The sequence below is a fragment of the Giraffa tippelskirchi genome, chromosome 5 (genome assembly GCF_054371585.1).
Source record: "Giraffa tippelskirchi isolate mGirTip1 chromosome 5, T2T-mGirTip1v1.2.pri, whole genome shotgun sequence".
In the NCBI taxonomy this organism is placed as follows: Eukaryota; Metazoa; Chordata; class Mammalia; order Artiodactyla; family Giraffidae; genus Giraffa; species Giraffa tippelskirchi.
The window spans coordinates 128,070,720-128,089,700 of NC_137279.1; the positions used below are offsets into that span (position 1 = coordinate 128,070,720).

At 36.1% G+C, this 18,981-nt stretch overlaps 1 protein-coding gene across 16 annotated transcripts in view; it reads right to left on the bottom strand.

Moving 5' to 3' along the window:
* Positions 1-18,981, bottom strand: part of CCDC18 (coiled-coil domain containing 18) — a 107,193-nt gene that overhangs the window by 33,544 nt on the left and 54,668 nt on the right. For 14 of the 16 annotated variants that reach the window (XR_014052573.1, XM_081486297.1, XM_081486287.1 and 11 more), the window contains 6 exons: positions 16,888-17,004; positions 11,005-11,172; positions 8,693-8,835; positions 5,761-5,924; positions 5,327-5,540; positions 1,500-1,599 (listed from right to left, as the gene is read on the bottom strand). Coding sequence is in view for 15 of the 16 variants with exons in the window: in XM_081486297.1 (XP_081342423.1) it covers positions 1,500-1,599; positions 5,327-5,540; positions 5,761-5,924; positions 8,693-8,835; positions 11,005-11,172; positions 16,888-17,004 (906 nt within the window). In the remaining variant the exon portion in view is untranslated. The remainder of the gene's footprint in view (positions 1-1,499; positions 1,600-5,326; positions 5,541-5,760; positions 5,925-8,692; positions 8,836-11,004; positions 11,173-16,887; positions 17,005-18,981) is intronic. The other 2 variants (XM_081486289.1, XM_081486290.1) reach the window with 1 other exon arrangement.

Here is an 18,981-nt window from a genome sequence, read left to right on the forward strand (position 1 = left end):
AAAGTTATGATATTTCCAGTAGTCATGTATGGATATGGGTGTTGGACAATAAAGAAGGCTGAGTGCTGAAGAACTGATGCTTTCAAATTGCGGTGCTGGAGAAGACTCTTGAGAGTCCCTTTGACAGGAAGGAGATCAAACCAGTCAACCCTAAAGGCAATCAACCCTGAATATTTATTGGAAGGACTGATGCTGAAGCTCCAATACTTTGGCCACCTGATGAGAAGAGTCCATTCATTGGAAAAGACCCTGATGCTGGGAAGGATGGAGGGCAGGAGGAGAAGTGAGTGATAGAGGATAAGATGGCTGGATGGCATCACTGACTCAATGGACGTGAGTTTGAACAACCTCTGGGAGATAGTGCAGGACAGGGAAGCCTGGCATGCTGCAGTCCATTGAGTCACAGTGAGTTAGACACTACTTAATGACTGAACACGATCAACAACAACTGTATAACATTCTGGAAAAGGCAAAACTAGAGACAGAAAAAAGATCACTGGTTACCATGGTTGGGGGAAGAGAGAAAGGGATGAGTAAGTGAGGTACAGATAATTTTTAAAGCACTGAAGATATGCTGAATGATACTATAATGATGTATTCCTGTCCAAACTCATAGAATGAATAAACACAAGAGTGAATGATAATATAAACTATGGATTTTGGGTGATTATGAAGTGTCAATGTAGGTTCATCAGCTTAACAAATATACCATTCTGGAAGGAAATGTTGATAATGGGGGAAGGTTGTACCTTCTTTGAGGCAGGGTGGGTATGTGGGAAATCTCTGTACCTATTGTTCAATTTTGCTGTAAACCTAAATCTGCTCTAAAAAATAAAAGTCTTTTTAAAAAAATGCTGCAGAGCTTCCCTGGTAGTCCAGTGGTTAAGAATCAGTCTACAAATGCAGGCGACACGGGTTCAATCCGATTCCACATGCTGCGGGACAACGAAGCCCATGTGCCACAATTACTGAGCCAGAGCTCCCGAGCCCATGAGCCACAACTACTCAAGCTCACACATCTTAGAGCCTGTGCTCCACAACAAGAGAAGCCGCTGCAATGAGAAAACCTGTGCACCATAACTAGAGAAAACCCACACAAAGCAACGAAGAACCGGTGCAGCCAAAAATAAATTAACAAAATTATATTAAAAAAGATGTTGCTAAAAATGCCTTCTGGATATTTCCATTCGTTCAATAAATACTAGTTGAGCAAGTAACTCCTTTAATCGCATTTTCTTCTGATATACAGTATTATAAGAGATCAAAAGGCTTAGACACTAAGCTAACCTTCACTCCCCAAAATCCACCTGCTGTAAAAATAGCAAAAAAAAAAAAAAAGAGAGAGAGGTGACATATTTCTAATTTAAAAAATACTATGTGCACAGAAAAAAGAAATAGATGTAAAAACTACTATTTTACCAACATGAGGGGACCTTTGCAACCTCAAGTGATTGTATTTTAACAGAAAATTTCATTAAAACACAGTTAAGAAAACCAACTTGAGCTGCTCTTTGCTTTAGCTCCCAATTTCTCTCCTTAAGTGCCTGATCCATTTCAAGAAGTTCTTGCTTTTTGTCTTCAATCTCCATCTTGCATTCCCTGCAATTTATCAAAGTGAAAAAGACCTAAGCAAGTAAATAGTAATATTATAGTTTTAAAAAATCAAATCAATTGGGTTACCCTTCCTGTAAATTAAGTGACAGGATATATTCAATTATTTCAGATTGAGAGACCTCAAATTAAAGGAATAATGCATAAAGAAAATGACTGGTATCAATACAACTACTTTAATATCATGTTCTAAAAAGGCACAAGTTAACTTAAATTCTACTTCTGCAGACAATTTAAGCTAAATGCTAAAAGCACTCCCAAGAAATAGGATCAAATCAGTATATGAATTTTTAAAATATATATATATTTTAATCTATAGATCAAAGGAGTGTTTGAAAGTCTTTTATATATAACAGCTATGAGTTCACTATAATTGAACGAGGCATTTATCTCATGGCTGATGTCCCTGATATCCAGTTTAGTAAACGGCCACTGTATTTCTTATGGGAATTTTATTCAAAATGACACCTTATATTTAGTGAAGTAGTGAAATCTACTACAGAAATATTTTAAATGTTTTAAAAAAAATTCCCCTAAAACACTAACTTAAGAATAATGTTATATTATAAAGAAACTTAAAAGGACATGACTTCAAGATTTATACCACTTTGAAGCTTGTGATCAGAGAATTTTAATTTTGAACTTTAAGTTCTGATATGACAAAGGATGAAAATGTTGTTGATCTTGAATCATCATATGATTTTCTAGTCTTAAATATGAAACAATATAATAAAGGTACTGAATTTAAAAAGCAGGTTCTGAACTTCTTTAATGAGCTCTTTATTGTTCCTCTAAAAGCCTGTAGAGTTAATACAAGACTAAACTAATATTCTAAAAGTAATATAAAATGAATTCTAAAGATAACTCGAATTGCTGTCTATAAGAATAGCTGTGCTTCCAAAATTCAGCTACTAGCTAGAATTTTAAGATTTTGCTTTTACTTCTCTCATCCATCCATTCCCTTATTTATTAGTAAATATTTACTGGATGTTTCCTATATTTCAAGGTTCTATGACTATGGATTTAATAGTCAACAGGATATTTGTCCTTCATCACATGGAGTTTACATTCTACTAGCTCCAGAAGAGACAGACTATAAATAATAATTCAACAAGAAAAATATAAAGTGCTATGTCAGAGCATTAAATACAATGATGAGATAGTGACCGGGAGACTATTTTAGACTAGGTGGTCAGGGAAGGGTCCTATGAGGTAATGTGAAGGGGATGAAGAAAATGGCCACACAACAATTATTTCAGGCTATTTCAGGCCAAAGAAACAGCTATGGCAAAAGTCCTAAGGTAGGAAAAAACTTTGTAAGCTTTAAGTAGAATAAAAAGGTCAGCAGCAAGGAGAACAATATAGAATGAGGCCAGAGAAATAGGCAGAAACTTTGTTATACAGGGCTTTGTATTTTAGGAAAAGAAGCTTGGATTTTTTTTTTTCAACTGTGGTAAAATACACATAAGATTTACCATTTTAACTGCTTTAAAGCGTACAGTGCAGTTACACTGAATACATTCACAATGTTGTGTAACCATCATCACTATTTCCAGTACTTTTTCATCACTCTGAATAGAAACCCTATACCCATTGGCAGTTTTTTTCCATTCTCCCTTCCCCCAGTCCCAGACAATAATTAATCTGTTTCCTATCTCTGTGGATTTGCCAATTCTGGATATTTCATATAAATGGAATTATGCAACATGTATGTGGTTTCTTTCATTTAGCATATTTGTAAGGTTTATCCGTGTTGCAGCATGTGTCAGTACTCTATTCCTTTTCATGGCTGATTTGTATGTATATACCACACTGGTTTATCCATTCACAGCTATCAGTATCCATCTGGGCCATTTCCACTTGGTGGCTATTGGGAATAGAGGTGCTACAAACATTTGAGCACAATTTTTGTTTGAACACCTCTTTTCAATTCTTTTGGGTACTTAAACCTAACAGTGGAATTACCGAGTTACAAGGTTAATACTATGTTTAACTCACTGATGTTAACTCACAAACTGTTTTCCACAGAGGCTGGAACTTTTAAAATTTCTCATCTGTTATTTTCTGTTTGGGTTTTTTGTTTTGTTTTTATTATAGCCACCCTAGTGGGTTTGAAGTGGTATCTCATCGTGGTTTTGATTTATATTTCTGAAGGAGCTTGGTTATTACTCTGAATCTTTTGGGACATCATGAGAAAGCTCAAGTAGGAAAGCAATATGATCTAACTTACGTTTTAAATCATAAACTTAAAATCCATTCTGTGGAGAATGAATTGTGAGGAAGGTCAAGAATTTAAGCTGGCAGACCAGTTAGGAAGCCTCAGCAACACACCAGGTGGGAGATGACGATGGCCTGTGCTAAGTAGCAGAAAAAAGGCCAAGAAATCAACAGATTTCAGAATATGTTTTGGAAATAAAGTTGACATAACTTGCTAATTGGGCTTCCTAGGTAGCACTAGTGGTAAAGAACCTGACTGCCAATGCAGGAGACATAAGAGACATGGGTTTGATCCCTGGGTAGGGAAGATCCCCAGGAGGAGGGTCTGGCAACTCACTCCAGTATTCTTTCCTGGGAAATTCCATGGATAGAGAAGCCTGGTGGGCTACAGTCCATGGGGTTGCCAAGAGTCGAACACGACTGAAGTGACTTTGCAGGCAACTTGCTAATAGACTGGATGAAAAAGGGGAGGGAAAGAGATAAAAGTAATCTTACATACAGATTTCTGGTTTAAGCCAATGCATAATAATGAGTTGGAGGAAGGACAGGGTTATGAATTTTAAAAATGAATTGTTTTAGTCAAGTTTAATATGCCTCTTTAAAATACTTAAGTGGAGATAGCAAGTAAGTCATTAGATAGGAGTCTGGAGTTTGGAGATGAGGTCATTACTAGAGATATGTGTTTATAAGTCTCTGGCCCATTGTACTGATATTTAAAGCTACATGAAACTTACTAAGAGTAAGTTTGTGAGTAGAAAAGGGAAGGGGTGCTGCACTGAATCAAAGGATACAACATCTAAATTTCTGGGTCACCCTGCTACTTTCTATCCTGTTCTTTCATTACACATTTCACACCCTGATCTGTTTTCCTTTTCAGAATTTATTTCCCACAATTGGGCTCTAGTCTGGCTCTCCACCCCTACTCACCATAGATGTGTACTGAAACAGTACTTTATGCTATTGCTGCTAATCTAAGAACCATGATTTTAGACTTAGACAGACTTGTGTTTCACTATCTGACTTTTGGCATTTTACTTAACTTTCTCAGTTTTCCCACGTGTAAAAAGGTGATAATGTGGAACTTACATTTGCTTGTTGTAAAGAAATGAGATCATATATGAAGTATTTGGCATAGCCATAGCACAAAATAAAGCCTTAACAAAGAACAATATTGTTATTGTTAATATTACTTTGCTATTAATCACTGCTGTATGCTGGCCGAATCATTTTTTACCACCATGGGATATAGAAGAGGGCCAAAATAAAATGGTCCAAAGACCAAGGATGCAAGTAACAGCAATAGCTGAATTAGTGAGATGGAGTATGGTGAGAAGGAGCATGGGATGTAATGTCTAGGATGAACCACAGTGAGCTAAAGGCAGTTGAGAAGTTTGGACATCCAGAATTCAACAACAAAGTCTATAATATGACCCAAGGACTAAAGGTAATAAAGTGAAATACCTGTTATTGTGATATCCTTTCTTAGAATTTAACTCACCTAAGTTCAGCTGTGAGATCTTTTATTGTAGTATATTTTTCTTCTAATGATAACTGAGCCTTCTGCAGAACATCTCTCAATTCCTGGAGTTGTCTTAGAGTACTTTTTAATTCTCCATGAGCATTTTGCAGTTCAGTCTCTAGTGCTTCCCGTTTCTGCAAGGCTTCGGTTAGCTCAGTTTCAGTGTGGTGCTGTAACTTTTCTAAATCCTTCACTGTTAAAAGCAGAGAATAATTTTAGCATTATATATAAGTTCCTTGTTACTCTGAACTTTGTAAATAATTATAACTAAGAATACCCAATTTTATTCATCTATCAGAGTAAGAGACAGGATACCAATGAGTATCCTTTTCCCTCATCTCAGATTCTCACTTTATTCCATTTCTTTAAATATACAATTGTAGGCAGCTAAGCTGAGCTACCCTGTTGCTTACCAGCATTTGTTTTCTTATCTAGTTCTGTCTTTGTCTGTTCTAAAATCATGTCTAACTGAGAGAGATGCATTGCTTTATTTTCTCCATCTCGTTTTAGGTGCATTATTTCTTTTTCCATTTTAGACAGCTCTTCTCTGTATTGATCCATCTCGAGTTTTACTTGCCTAATTAGAAACAAACAAACAAAACAAATAATTAATAGACTATAATTCTGCACCAATTACATACCACTAAACACAACTATATTATGTGTTTACTTAGTACATTGCCTGGCACACAGGAGGTACTCAATGAATTAGTTTTCTATCTAGAGATACTTTAATTTTAAAACAGATCCAAGGAGCTGTATAACAGATGTATTTTAACACTAATAGCTCTGGGGAGAGAAAAACAGTTTTATAAATCATAATTTCAGAAATGAAAGAAGCCAATAGTTGGAATAGAGAAAAACCCTGCTTCCTGAAGAGAAGATCTTGGCACTAGAATATATCTTTCCTGTGAAATCTATTCATTTAGTTCATAAGTTTCCTACTAGTAATTAAAACTTATAGGAATTGAATGTGCCTTTCAGCTATAATTATGGAAAGTTTTTGTCTAGAAATCAAAGGATGGGTGCAAGAAAACAAAGCAGCAATTGTTTCAATTTTCTTAGTGAAACAAAAGCAAGACCAAAAATGAGAGGAAGGATTGGGGAGAGGTTGTTGGAGTTATGAAAGAAAACTCAAAGGTGTAAGAGAGTCCCCCTTACAAGAGTGAGTAATATTGTGACTGCCAGACAGCATTAAGAAAATGCTTAAGGTTTTGAAATTATGGATTTAAAGTAAGACTGGTCACTGTAGTTATATTTTTCTCCAGCCTCTGTAAAGATGCAAGCATGAATTATTCTGAGTTGGATTTTTAGTTCTGAGTAACACAAAGTAAAATAGAGGTAAGGGAACAGCCATATGCCAATCAGTGATTTTAATGAGCAGAATTTAAGCTAGGTAAAGAGAGGAGAAAGGGTATTAGGGAATGAGAAAGTGGTAGATTTGAAGGATCAGAGGTCCTAGTTACATCAAAGAATTGTTGAATTTGGGGTATTAAAGCGAATGGGGTAATAACATACATGTAGATGAACAGTGTTCAGATTATGTTAAAATAACGGAGGTATCGGAAATGATAAAATCTACTGTAAACCATGTGAGTGAGTGGATGAGGATCAGCTAGATAGATGTATATTAAAATCCCCAAGAATAAAGACAGAACTAGGGTTGGATTCAGCTTTGGTAAGTCAAGTGGTCTGCTGGTGTCAGCAACAGTGAAGAATATGATCTAATAACATGAGGTTCATGGTTATGTTATACTATTCCACATCTCAATTCTTTGGTACAAGAACTATGGGGGAAAGTTTTTACTTTAGAGTGTTGCAGGGGAAGAAGCAATGCCCTCAGTGGAGAGTCACACTTCTGTTATAGCAAGAGAAAAGAAGAGATAGAGAATATAAGGGATGTCTCTCAGGATGGACTGTGAATTCCAGAGGATGAAGTGAAAATCTGTCAGAAGTTCAGATAGGGTGAGAAAAGGAAAGAAAACGTGAGGTTTTGGGGACTTAGTATGAGAGATGAGGGTAAATCTAATGCCAATCTGTTGCTTCTTGTGGTGTCTGAAACAAGCAAACGTAAAGTTATAAGGCTGAATACTCTTTGTGGAATTAAGGTACACAATGGTGGTGAGGCTGCATTAGTGGATAGATAACTATTGATGGAAGAAAAGTTGAAGAACTGTGGTCTTAAACTCAGGTTATCTTCTTGAACCCCTTGAGAGAGGTGAGGACATCTGGGGAAGCAAGTTGCTACTCAAAGCACAAAGATCTCATTTTTATTCTTGTCAGAGGGGGAGAGGGACTCTGAGGATGTTGTGGTTCAAATGTGTTAACTCTTACTCCTGTTGGTAGAATAGTGGGCTAATTAAGAGTAAAATACTATGTCAACTCTTGTCGACAAAACAGAAGCAGTCTGGGGAAGCTAGGTATAGCTTTCAGCTCTTAATTCCCTTCTTTTTTTTTTTTTGGATGTCTTAGCCCAGTGGAGCCATATTAAATCAGGATATTTAGAGGTGGGACCTAAGCATCAGTACTTTTTAAAGCTCCTCAGGTGATTTTAATGTTCACTCAATAGAGGTCATAGCTTTCTTTTATTAAGTTATTCCCTCCCTATAAACAATTAGAATCCATGAAAATTTTCTCTATTATGAGTACATCTTTCCCTGCCACTTTTAACATTATTCATAATTCGATTTAATACAACAGTTGCTGAGTTAGAGGTAAGGAACCTGCCTGCCAATGCAGGAGACGTAAGAGAGGTAGGTTCAATCTCTGATCAGGAAGACCCCCTGCAGAAGGAAATGGCAATCGACTCCAGTTTTCTTGCCTGGAGAATCACACGGACAAAGGAGCTTGATGGCCTACAGTCCATGGGGTCACAAACAGTCGGACACACTGAAGCGACTTAGCATACATAATATGTACACTTATACCTCACTTTCCCTCTGACACCTAAAAACTGAACTAACATGCATTTCACCTCAAAGGCTTCAGATAAAGCCCTGTGGTTCTGTATTAACCTTCAGGTTTTTCTCTAGCGTCCCCATTAGGATTAGGATATGAGGTACAAGGAACTATGCTAATTGTTGTGGGATGACCCTTAAAATAAACCACATATTATCTTGGCCTTAAGGAACTTACAATATAGTAGGAGGGTAAAGGATATTAAACTATAATAAAAAAAGGCATAATGAAGGATAAAAGGGAGTGCTCATAGGAATGCTACAGGAATACAGACCGTGGAGAAATTAATTTCTCAAGCAAATGCTTCACTGAACATTATCTTATTTGGAAACTCAAATATGACTGATGTTAAAAAAAAGAAGACAAAAACTAACATGTTCATTTTACCTGGTAGTACCAGTAAGCTCAATAATTTTTTGCCTTTTCAAATCTGCTTCATACGTAGCTGCTTCACATTTCTCCTCCATTTTCCTCAACTTTTCAGCTGAACTTTCCCTTTGTTTCTGAAGCTCTTGTTCCAGTTTTGATACCTTGGAAAGCAATTTTTAGTAAATATTTTAAATTCAAACACAGCCCAATATTCCTCAGAAGATAAATATTTATATAAATTTGTATCCTAGCTTATCATTCAATTTCAAAGTAAAGACCAAAAAATTGTGTTTTGGAAATATGAGAGCAAAACAATTTTTAATAAGAAAGATATTTATATATTATGCATATTTATAGAAGTGACCACATCATAACACTAAAATAGGACTTAAAATAATTGGACAAAATAATGATAAATGTTCCTCTTTTCATTATCCTCATGTGAAATGTTCTTTATTCTCTTGTCAAACTATGTTCCTCTCCTTCTTCACAAATCGGCTCATACAGTGAAGGATTCCTAGATTCCCATCTGCCCTCAAACACTGCCACGTGCATTTGCTCCTATTCATTCTTCCTTCTGTTTCACTACACTGAAGGAAGTGTTCTTCCCCCTATATAAGTCAAACTACTTCACAGGAGTTCTGGATTCAATTCCTGTCCACTTTCTCAAGAACAGGTATTCTGGATTCAATTCCTGTCCACTTTCTCAGGAACTTCAAACTACTGACCATCTCTACTCTCTGCTCTATCTTCAATATCTTTCTTCTGGTTTCTTTATATTAGCATTTACACATGTCCAAGACCTTCCCATCATAAAAACCTTTCCTCCATACAACCTCCAACTATCACTTCTTTTCTTCTCTCTGTAGCTCAACTTCTCAGATTTTTTTCTATGCTTTTTGTAGTATTTTTCTTTCTTCTCATTCATTCCTCAACCCATAGAAATCTGGCCACTCTACAGAAACTACACTATATCAAAGGCTTCCATGCAGCTAATTCCAATGGACATTACTCAACCCTCAATTTACTTGACACTACTTGACACTGATTGCAATATCCCATGACACCAGTTACCTCTCATTTCATGAAATACTTTGGCTTCCATGACCTGCATCCTTCAGAGCTCTGTTGAAGTCAATCATCTCACCCCTCATTCTATATTCTCTCCCTAGTTAACCTCAGCCACTTTGTTTTCAATGAACATTTACATAACTGTGATCTCAAAAATTAGTATCTCATTAATGACTGTAATATCCTCCCTGCTCTTTAAAACCTCTCACTGAAGAACTCAGTACAGACTATAAGTCATTAATAACCACACCTCCCAACTCAAGTTTCAAGTATAAAATTAAAATAGTAACCAGGTAAAAAGGGAAGGGAACCATGGAAAATTCTACCCACTCTGTGCTTGATTAAATGGCACACTGATTTGCAGAAAAAAATATAAAGATAAGTAAAAATCTGAATAAATCCAACACAAAACCTGTACATACTGGAACATGAATAAAAATATACTAGAAAATTTATCCTAACTTCTGAAGGAATTTTTGGACATAAACTTCCTTAGACCCTCAAAGAAATCAGAAAAGACAAAAAAAATCTCCTAAATAGCACGAAGAAATAAAATCATCAAACCAAAAATACAAATGAACTGATAGACTTAAGGGGAAAAAAAGAGAAGAAAACCATAAGACAATTATAGAAATAAAATCAATTTCAGATAGAACAAGAATTACAAATCAACCCTATAAATACTACAGTCAACAACAAGGAATTTATAAAGTAGAAATCAAACACTGATGAGATGAAGAAATGCTTCAGGATGAAGCTGTGCACCAGGCATAGCAAACAGTAGGTCTAGACTTGAGCAAAAAGGATGGAGAGCCACAGGACAGATGTCTCTGAAAAAGAAAATATAGAATACCTGCCTGATCTCTTTGAATATACAGAGAGGAAATTTCTTACTGCTACTGGAGAGGCTGAGGCTAAGTTCAGAATATACAGATTAAAAAGTTATACAAAGGACAAAAAGGCGAGGTGTAGTGAGATTACAGAGAACTATCATTTTTTAATTTATACTCTTAAGTTTGATAAGAGAAAAACAAATAAAAAAATGTAAAATATCTGTCAGAATAATTCAGATGAACTTGGAAATGGATGAAAGAAGATTAGATTCTACTATAAAATGTCCCAGGACTCTTTCTTTGGAGTAATAACTCACTATGGTATCTGTGAGGTTTAAACAGCAATCTATATAACTAGCAAAATAAATCTATCATCAATTTAAAAACTTTCTATTTCATAACTCCATTTTGACCAATAAAATATACCTGTTTTTCAAGTTTAGTTTGAATGTCTTCTAGCTCTCCATTTCTAATTGTCTCTTGTTGTAACATCTGCTGTTGTTGTTGAAGAGTATGCTGCAGAATAATATTTTGCTCAGCAGTTTCTTGAAGACTGTGATTTTTAATTTTCAGCTCTTTCTGTAAACAATATACCTAACAAATATATACATTTCTCATTATAATTTCAAATAAAAAGCAATAAAATGTCAATGGTGTCTACCTCATTAGATAATTATCCTCATTTGTCATATGGGACAATTGTATTCATTGCTATAATTTATTATATGGAAGGGCAGGGCTCATTTTTCTGACGAAGATTTGTTATTGGGTTGGTGCAAAAGTAATCGCGGTTTTGCACTGTTGAACTTTGCTGTCTGATATTGGAATACATTCTCAAATAAATGTGGTTATGTTACACATCATTTTAATGTGCATTTCTTGGTTTATGATTTTTGCTAATGACTTATTAGTTGTCATGTATTTTATATTTATTTTAGACTAGGGAAATGATGTTAGACAAAAAAGCAAATTTGAGCGATTTTCTTATTTGAGTTCAAAATGGGTCGTAAAGCAGCAGAGACAACTCACAACGTCAACAACATATTTTGCTAATGAACATATACTGCAGTGATGTTTCAAGAAGTTTTGCAAAGGAGACGAGAGTTTTGAAGAGGAATGCAGTGGCCAGCCATCAGAAGTTGACAAAGACCAATTGAGAGGATCATTGAAGTTAAACCTCTTACAACTACACATGAAGCTGCCCAAGAACTCATCAACCATTCTACAGTCATTTGGCATTTGAAGCAAACTGGAAAGGTGAAAAATCTCTATAATTGGTGCCTCATGAGCTGACCAAAAATAAAAAAAAACTGGTGTTTTGCAATGTTATCTTCTTTTATTCTGCACAACAACAATGAACCATTTCTCGAATGAATAGTGACATGTGACCAAAAGTGGACTTTATACCACAACTGGCGACAACCAGCTCAGTGACTGGACCAAGAAAAAGATAAAACATATCCCAAAGCCAAACATGCATCAAAAAAGGTCATGATCACTGTTTGGTGGTCTGCTGCCCTTTGATTCAATACAGCTTTATGAATCGTGGCAAGAATATTACATCTGAGAAGTATGCTCAGCAAATCGATGAGATGCACCAAAAACTGCAACAGCTGCACTGGGCATTGGTCAACAGAATGGGCCCAATTCTTTTGCAAGACAATGCCCAATGAACTGCAATATGAACTTTTGCCTCAGCTGCCATATTCACCTAATCTCTCATTAACAGACTACCACTTCAAGCATTTCAACAACTTTTTGCAGGGAAAATACTTCCATAACCAGCAAGAGGCAGGAAATGCTTTCTTAGAGTTTTTAGAATCCTGAAGCAGATTTTTATGCTACAGGAATAAACAAACTTATTTCTTGTTGGCAAAAATGTGTTGATTGTAATGGTTCCTATTTTGATTATTAAAGATGTGTTTGAGCCTAGTTATAATGATTTAAAATTCACAGTCTGAAACTGCAATTACCTCTTCATCAACCTATTAATAGGGTTGATTCTTGGCTGTCTGGGAATGTGGCTTTTGAAACATTCCCTAAGTGATAAGATTGTTTTCCCTGGCTAGGACACCAAATCATGCTTTCCTTCTGGGAACTTGGAATTTTGATACCTATGGCTCTTTTTATGTGACCAGCTCCCTAATAAAAAGAGTCATAAGCCAGCTTCCTTGGGCAGACATACTGCATACATGTTACTGCATCTCACTCACTTCTATAGAAAGAAGCATATTCTATGTGACTTCTCTCAGAATGAGGAAGAGAACATAGGAAGCCATAGATTTCTTCACACTTCATCTGATGTTATCTTTTATTCCTACTGATAATAAACCATAGCCATGAAAACACTGCATAAATGTTAGGTGCTATTTAGTATATTATTGTTGCTATCATTGCCACTGTTTGTAAAATAATACTCCAGCAAAGCCCTCTTGAATATTCTTGCTCCAAAAAACACATAAAGGAATAACCATCTAAGAAACTGTACTCATTCATTCCAAATATTTAGGACTTTAATATGCTGGTCCTCAAAATTGTTTTAAAGCAAAAAAGTATCATTAACATCTGACACCTTTAGAGTTATCTGGAAGAACCTATTAAGAAGGGGGAAAAAAAGGCCCTTTGTCCAATAATCTAAATCCTACAAAGTGCCAAAAGAAACCATTTTAAAATTGTATCAATAATACTGCATAACTTAATATGTATTTTATAATATTTGTCACCTGTTCCCTAAAGTAAAGGGAAAGTTTAACTAAATGATATATAAATCAGATTTTGAAAGATGCAACCATTTAAAATCCTAATTTAAAGAACAATAGCAAACATAAAATTTTACAAAATAAGGTGGAAAAAAAAGAACCCCATTTCATTAACATGAAAAACACTCAGGCAAATAGAAAAGTGAAAAGTATTAGTATTAGAGTGAACTGTAGGTAAATCTTCTTTAACAGATTTCTTATTGTTGCCTATGTAATAACTTTTTAAATGAAGGAAAATAAACCCATTCCTTTGAGGCAAATGATCTTTCTAATAAATACCAATCCAGAAGAAAGCAGTTTTCAACTCCTAAGAAATAGTGGAGAAAATTCTGATTTGGTTCGTTTTTCTAATTATCTGGCAGTCAAACATTCAACAGCAGCATGAAAGGCTTGAGTCAAATATCCTTTGCTTAAAACAAGAAGCTCTTAAATTTCAAACTACTTCATTATATGATGACTCTTTACTAAAATTGGAGAACTTTACCTCTTAACAGGCAACTATCCAATTTCTAATAGTATTATGATAATTCCTTTTAATGCTAAACTATCTTAATTTTGTCTGTATGAAAAGAATTAATTAGTGTAAATATGTATCATTAACATCTGCTTTGTTTTTTCTGTTAGCTCGTGACAAAACTACAGATCACACCTCTGCTGTAGTTTATTTTATATAGAACTGATTTGCCTGCGAGGTAAGTTTAAACACTATTCTTTACTTTACTGTAACATCCTGTTACACTTAACTTTCTTATGCAAAGAAAAAAATAGACCAGTTAATAAAGGAATACAAAATATTAGAAAAAAGATAAGGCCTAACCAAAACACTAAGAAACTAAACCACATAAGGACAAATAAAAATTTTATTTCAGTAACCGAGCCACTAGCAAAATAATTTCAATTAAAAATACTGAAGTACCAAAAATATTTAGTTGAAACACAAACACTAATTCACAAAAATGAGCCTATATCTATCAAATTTATATTGGCATATCACTCTACTACTCTTTAACTTCCACTTTACTTTATAAGCAAATTATTACTAAAAAATAAAATATAATCCAAGAAAGTTACTGACACAATGCCAACTTCACAAAACTTAAGTTCATCAATTTAAAAAAAGGTATTTATTAATAAGAGGATTTATTTTACTGAAGAAATGCTTTATGAAGAAATAGTTTGGGCTTATTCTCATCTATTTTGTGTTTATTTTCTTCTATCATGTTGACAATGTAACTCCCTATGAACACATACTTTATCACTTTTTAAAGCATTTAATACAAAATTAAAATATTTTCGAAATAATTTGGGACCCCAAAGTCACTACTATTTTAATCATAAATGTATTTATTTCAAAATCTGTAAAAGAATATTTGCCTGAGGCAAAAGCTCAGAGGAGTATTTATTAGCTTTGTGTTCTGGATAATCAAAATGTAGTTTTCTCAGCTGGCTTTCTATCAATATGCTCTGGGGCTATTTAATTATTCAGCTAGTATGTGACTGGGGAATATTGACTGATTTGGTAAAATATCTTTATAACATCGCCTGTTACTAACAAAATGGATGGACTATGAATCAAATAATGATCTCCTCAAGAAAATTAGAGATACCAAAGGAACATTTCATGCAAATATAGGCTCGATAAAGGACAGAAATGGTATGGACCTAACAGAAGCAGAAGATATTAAGAAGAGGTGGCAAGAATACACAGAAGAACTGTACAAAAAAGATCACGACCCAGATAATCACGATGGTGTGATCACTCACCTAGAGCCAGACATCTTGGAATGTGAAGTCAAGTGGGCCTTAGAAAGCATCACTACGAACAAAGCTAGTGGAGGTGATGGAATTCCAGTTGAGCTATTTCAAATCCTGAAAGATGATGCTGTGAAAGTGCTGCACTTGATATGCCAGCAAATCTGGAAAACTCAGCAGTGGCCACAGGACTGGAAAAGGGCAGTTTTCGTTCCAATCCCAAAGAAAGGCAATGCCAAAAAATGCTCAAACTACCACACAATTGCACTCATCTCACATGCTAGTAAAGTAATGCTCAAAATTCTCCAAGCCAGGCTTCAGCAATACATGAACCGTGAACTTCCAGATGTTCAAGCTGGTTTTAGAAAAGGCAGAGGAACCAGAGATCAAATTGCCAGTATCCGCTGGATCATCGAAAAAGCAAGAGAGTTCCAGAAAAACACCTATTTCTGCTTTATTGACTATGCCAAAGCCTTTGACTGTATGGATCACAATAAACTGTGGAAAATTCTGAAAGAGATGGGAATACCAGACCATCTGACCTGTCTCTTGAGAAACCTGTATGCAGGTCAGGAAGCAACAGTTAGAACTGGACATGGAACAACAGACTGGCTCCAGATAGGAAAAGGAGTACGTCAAGGCTGTATATTGTCACCCTGCTTATTTAACTTATATGCAGAGTACATCATGAGAAACGCTGGGCTGGAAGAATCACAAGCTGGAATCAAGATTGCCGGGAGAAATATCAATAACCTTTGATATGCAGATGACACCACCCTTATGGCAGAAAGTGAAGAAGAACTAAAGAGCCTCTTGATGAAAGTGAAAGAAGAGAGTGAAAAAGTTGCCTTAAAGCTCAACGTTCAGAAAACTAAGATCATGGCATCTGGTCCCATCACTTCATGGGAAATAGATGCGGAAACAGTGGAAACAGTGTCAGACTTTATTTTTTGGGGCTCCAAAATCACTGCAGATGATGATTGCAGCCATGAAATTAAAAGACGCTTACTCCTTGGAAGGAAGGTTATGGCCAACCTAGATAGCATATTTAAAAGCAGAGACATTACTTTGCCAACAAAAGTCCGTCTAGTCAAGGCTATGGTTTTTCCAGTGGTCATGTATGGATGTGAGAGTTGGACGGTGAAGAAAGCTGAGCGCCGCAGAATTGATGCTTTTGAACTGTGGTGTTGGAGAAGACTCTTGAGAGTCCCTCGGACTGCAAGGAGATCCAATCAATCCATCCTAAAGGAGATCAATCCTGGATGTTCATTGGAAGGACTGATGTTGAAGCTGAAACTCCAATACTTTGGGCACCTCTTGCGAAGAGTTGACTCATTGGAGAAGACCCTAATGCTGGGTAGGATTGGGGGCAGGAGGAGAAGGGGATGACCGAGGATGAAATGGTTGGATGGCATCACCGACTTGATGGACATGGGTTTGGGTAGACTCTGGGAGGTGGTGATGGACAGAGAGGCCTGGCGTGCTGCAATTCATGCGGTCGCAAAGAGCCGGACACAACTGAGCGACTGAACTGAAATGAAAACCTAACTACATGTGTATGTGCTCAGTCTCTCAGTCATGTCCGACTCTTCTCTTTGCAACCCCAATAACTGTAGCCCACCAGGTTCCTCTGTCCATGGAATTTTCCAGGCAAGAATGCCAGAGTGGATTGCCATTTCCTGCTTCTGGGAATATTCCTGACCCAGGGATTGAACCCAGGTCTCCTTCGTCTCCTGTATTGGCGGATTCTTTACCACTGCCACCTGGGAAGCTACATGTGATGAAATAATTTACCTACCTCCTCAGATTTTTTTTTTAGCTGTTTTTCAAACTTTTCTTTATTTCCTTCCAATTGGTTTAAATGCAAGGCGAGTTCTTCCTTACAAATTTCCAATGCTGAATCTAGTTGTCTGACCTAAGCAGCAAAAAGGAAAAAAGAAAAATCAACTAATATTAATGAATGCTTATGATATGCTCAATATTTTAGAGTTATCTCCTAATGTTACCTCACTACTTCAACCAATGAATATATAGTCCAACTTAAGATATAAAACACTATTAAAGAAGAGATTTATTTAGAAAACTAATTATTACTGCAAACCAGGAAGCCAGAGATTGGAATCCTGAAGAGTAAACAGCCATGAACAAGTGAGGAAGGGCATTTCGGAAGAACGAAGTACATTCAGAGACAAGGCACTGTGAAAAGGAGTAGTAAGAAGCTGGCAGGAGCTTAGGGTACCAAAAGCATGAATTTGTAAGAGATGGGTACTGGAGAGATGAGACTGGCAAAATAGACTGGGGCCAACTGTCAAGGACCTGTAGGCCAGATATCCTAAAACATTTACCTAAAAAGGTAAGCAGTATTTAAACCTATTTCTTAAATTCTCTTGACCAAGAAAAATAATAAAGTGAGTACAAACTGGTATACTGTACTAAAAATGCTATGGTGTACATATTCTGAAGTCACTAAGAAAATGAAATGTTTTTGTCAGCTAGGAAAAAAAAAAATTAAGGAGAAGGCTGCTTTTGCTTTCAATTAGTTAAAACATTTTTAGAAAGGCAGCCATGTAACTTGGTTCAAGTGTTCATAAAGCTGCAAATGCTTCATGCTACCGTAACCTTAAACAGCAAACGAGCAAAGAGCAACTCAAATCCAGTAAATTTCTTTCAGAATTTGCCTATATACTCCATGTCCCCCATCTGTTAATGAGATTCATTCTTGTCTTGATTCCTTCTTTTCATTATTGTAATTCTGAGTTTCTCGGGAGTGATTTTTTCCCCTCAATGCCAATAGCCTTTTAGTAATTAGTCATGAAAGTGTGAAAGAAATTTCAGCAAAATAAGAAGAAATAGAAAACTGCTCCCTCTTGCAGATAATATTCTACATCATGAAATTATCCTTACAACTCTTATTTCTAAAAGGAGTATCTTGAAAGACACACAGTTGCCAAAGCCTGTCCCTATAGCTTGTGAATGTAACAGCTTAAAAGTTTGTAATTTTGAATAATTATCTTTGTTAATAAACTGCTGCCCTGAAAATAATTTTTAAATTGTTTATGAAGGTATAACCATTTAAAAGTTTTCTTTCTTAAGCATGAGAATGAGCATTGGTACTTGCATCAAATTCTACACACAGGAAAAAAAAATCTGTCAGAATATCACACTTGATTAAAAATTAGCAATGCAAAATCTCATTCGGGCAAGATTCATCACTGGATTTTAAAAACTATTGACTATAAGCTTGTTGAGGAACACAGCTTTCAACATGGCCTCCAAGAATCATTCCACATACTGCTTATTAATTATAAAGGAAAAATTGTGCCCTGAAAATGGTGAGATCTGGCAGTACACCTTAAATAAGGGGCCAAGGGAATTCCCTGGAAGTCCAGTGGGTGGGACTCTGTGATTTCATTGCCAAGAGCCAGGGTTTGATCTCTGCTGGGGGAACTAAGATCCCATTAGCTGCACTGCTAACTGCTAAGTCACCTCAGTCGTGTCCGACTCTGTGTGACCCCACAGATGGCAGCCCAGCAGGCTCCGCCGTCCCTGGGATTCTCCAGGCAAGAACACTGGAGTGGGCTGCCATTTCCTTCTCCAATGCATGAAAGTGAAAAGTGAAAGTGAAGTCGCTCAGTCGTGTCTGACTCTTAGCGACCCCATGGACTGTAGCCTACCAGGCTCCTCCACCCATGGGATTTCCCAGGCAAGAGTACTGGAGTGGGGTGCCATTGCCTTCTCCTATTAGCTGCACAGTACAGTCATAAAGAAATAATAACAATAAGGAGAAAACATTGGATCTATAGTAATTACTTAGCAAACTGAGTAACTTAATGTGTGCTAAGCATTTTATATCCTCATTTTAATTAATCCTCAAATCCACCCTCTTCTAGTG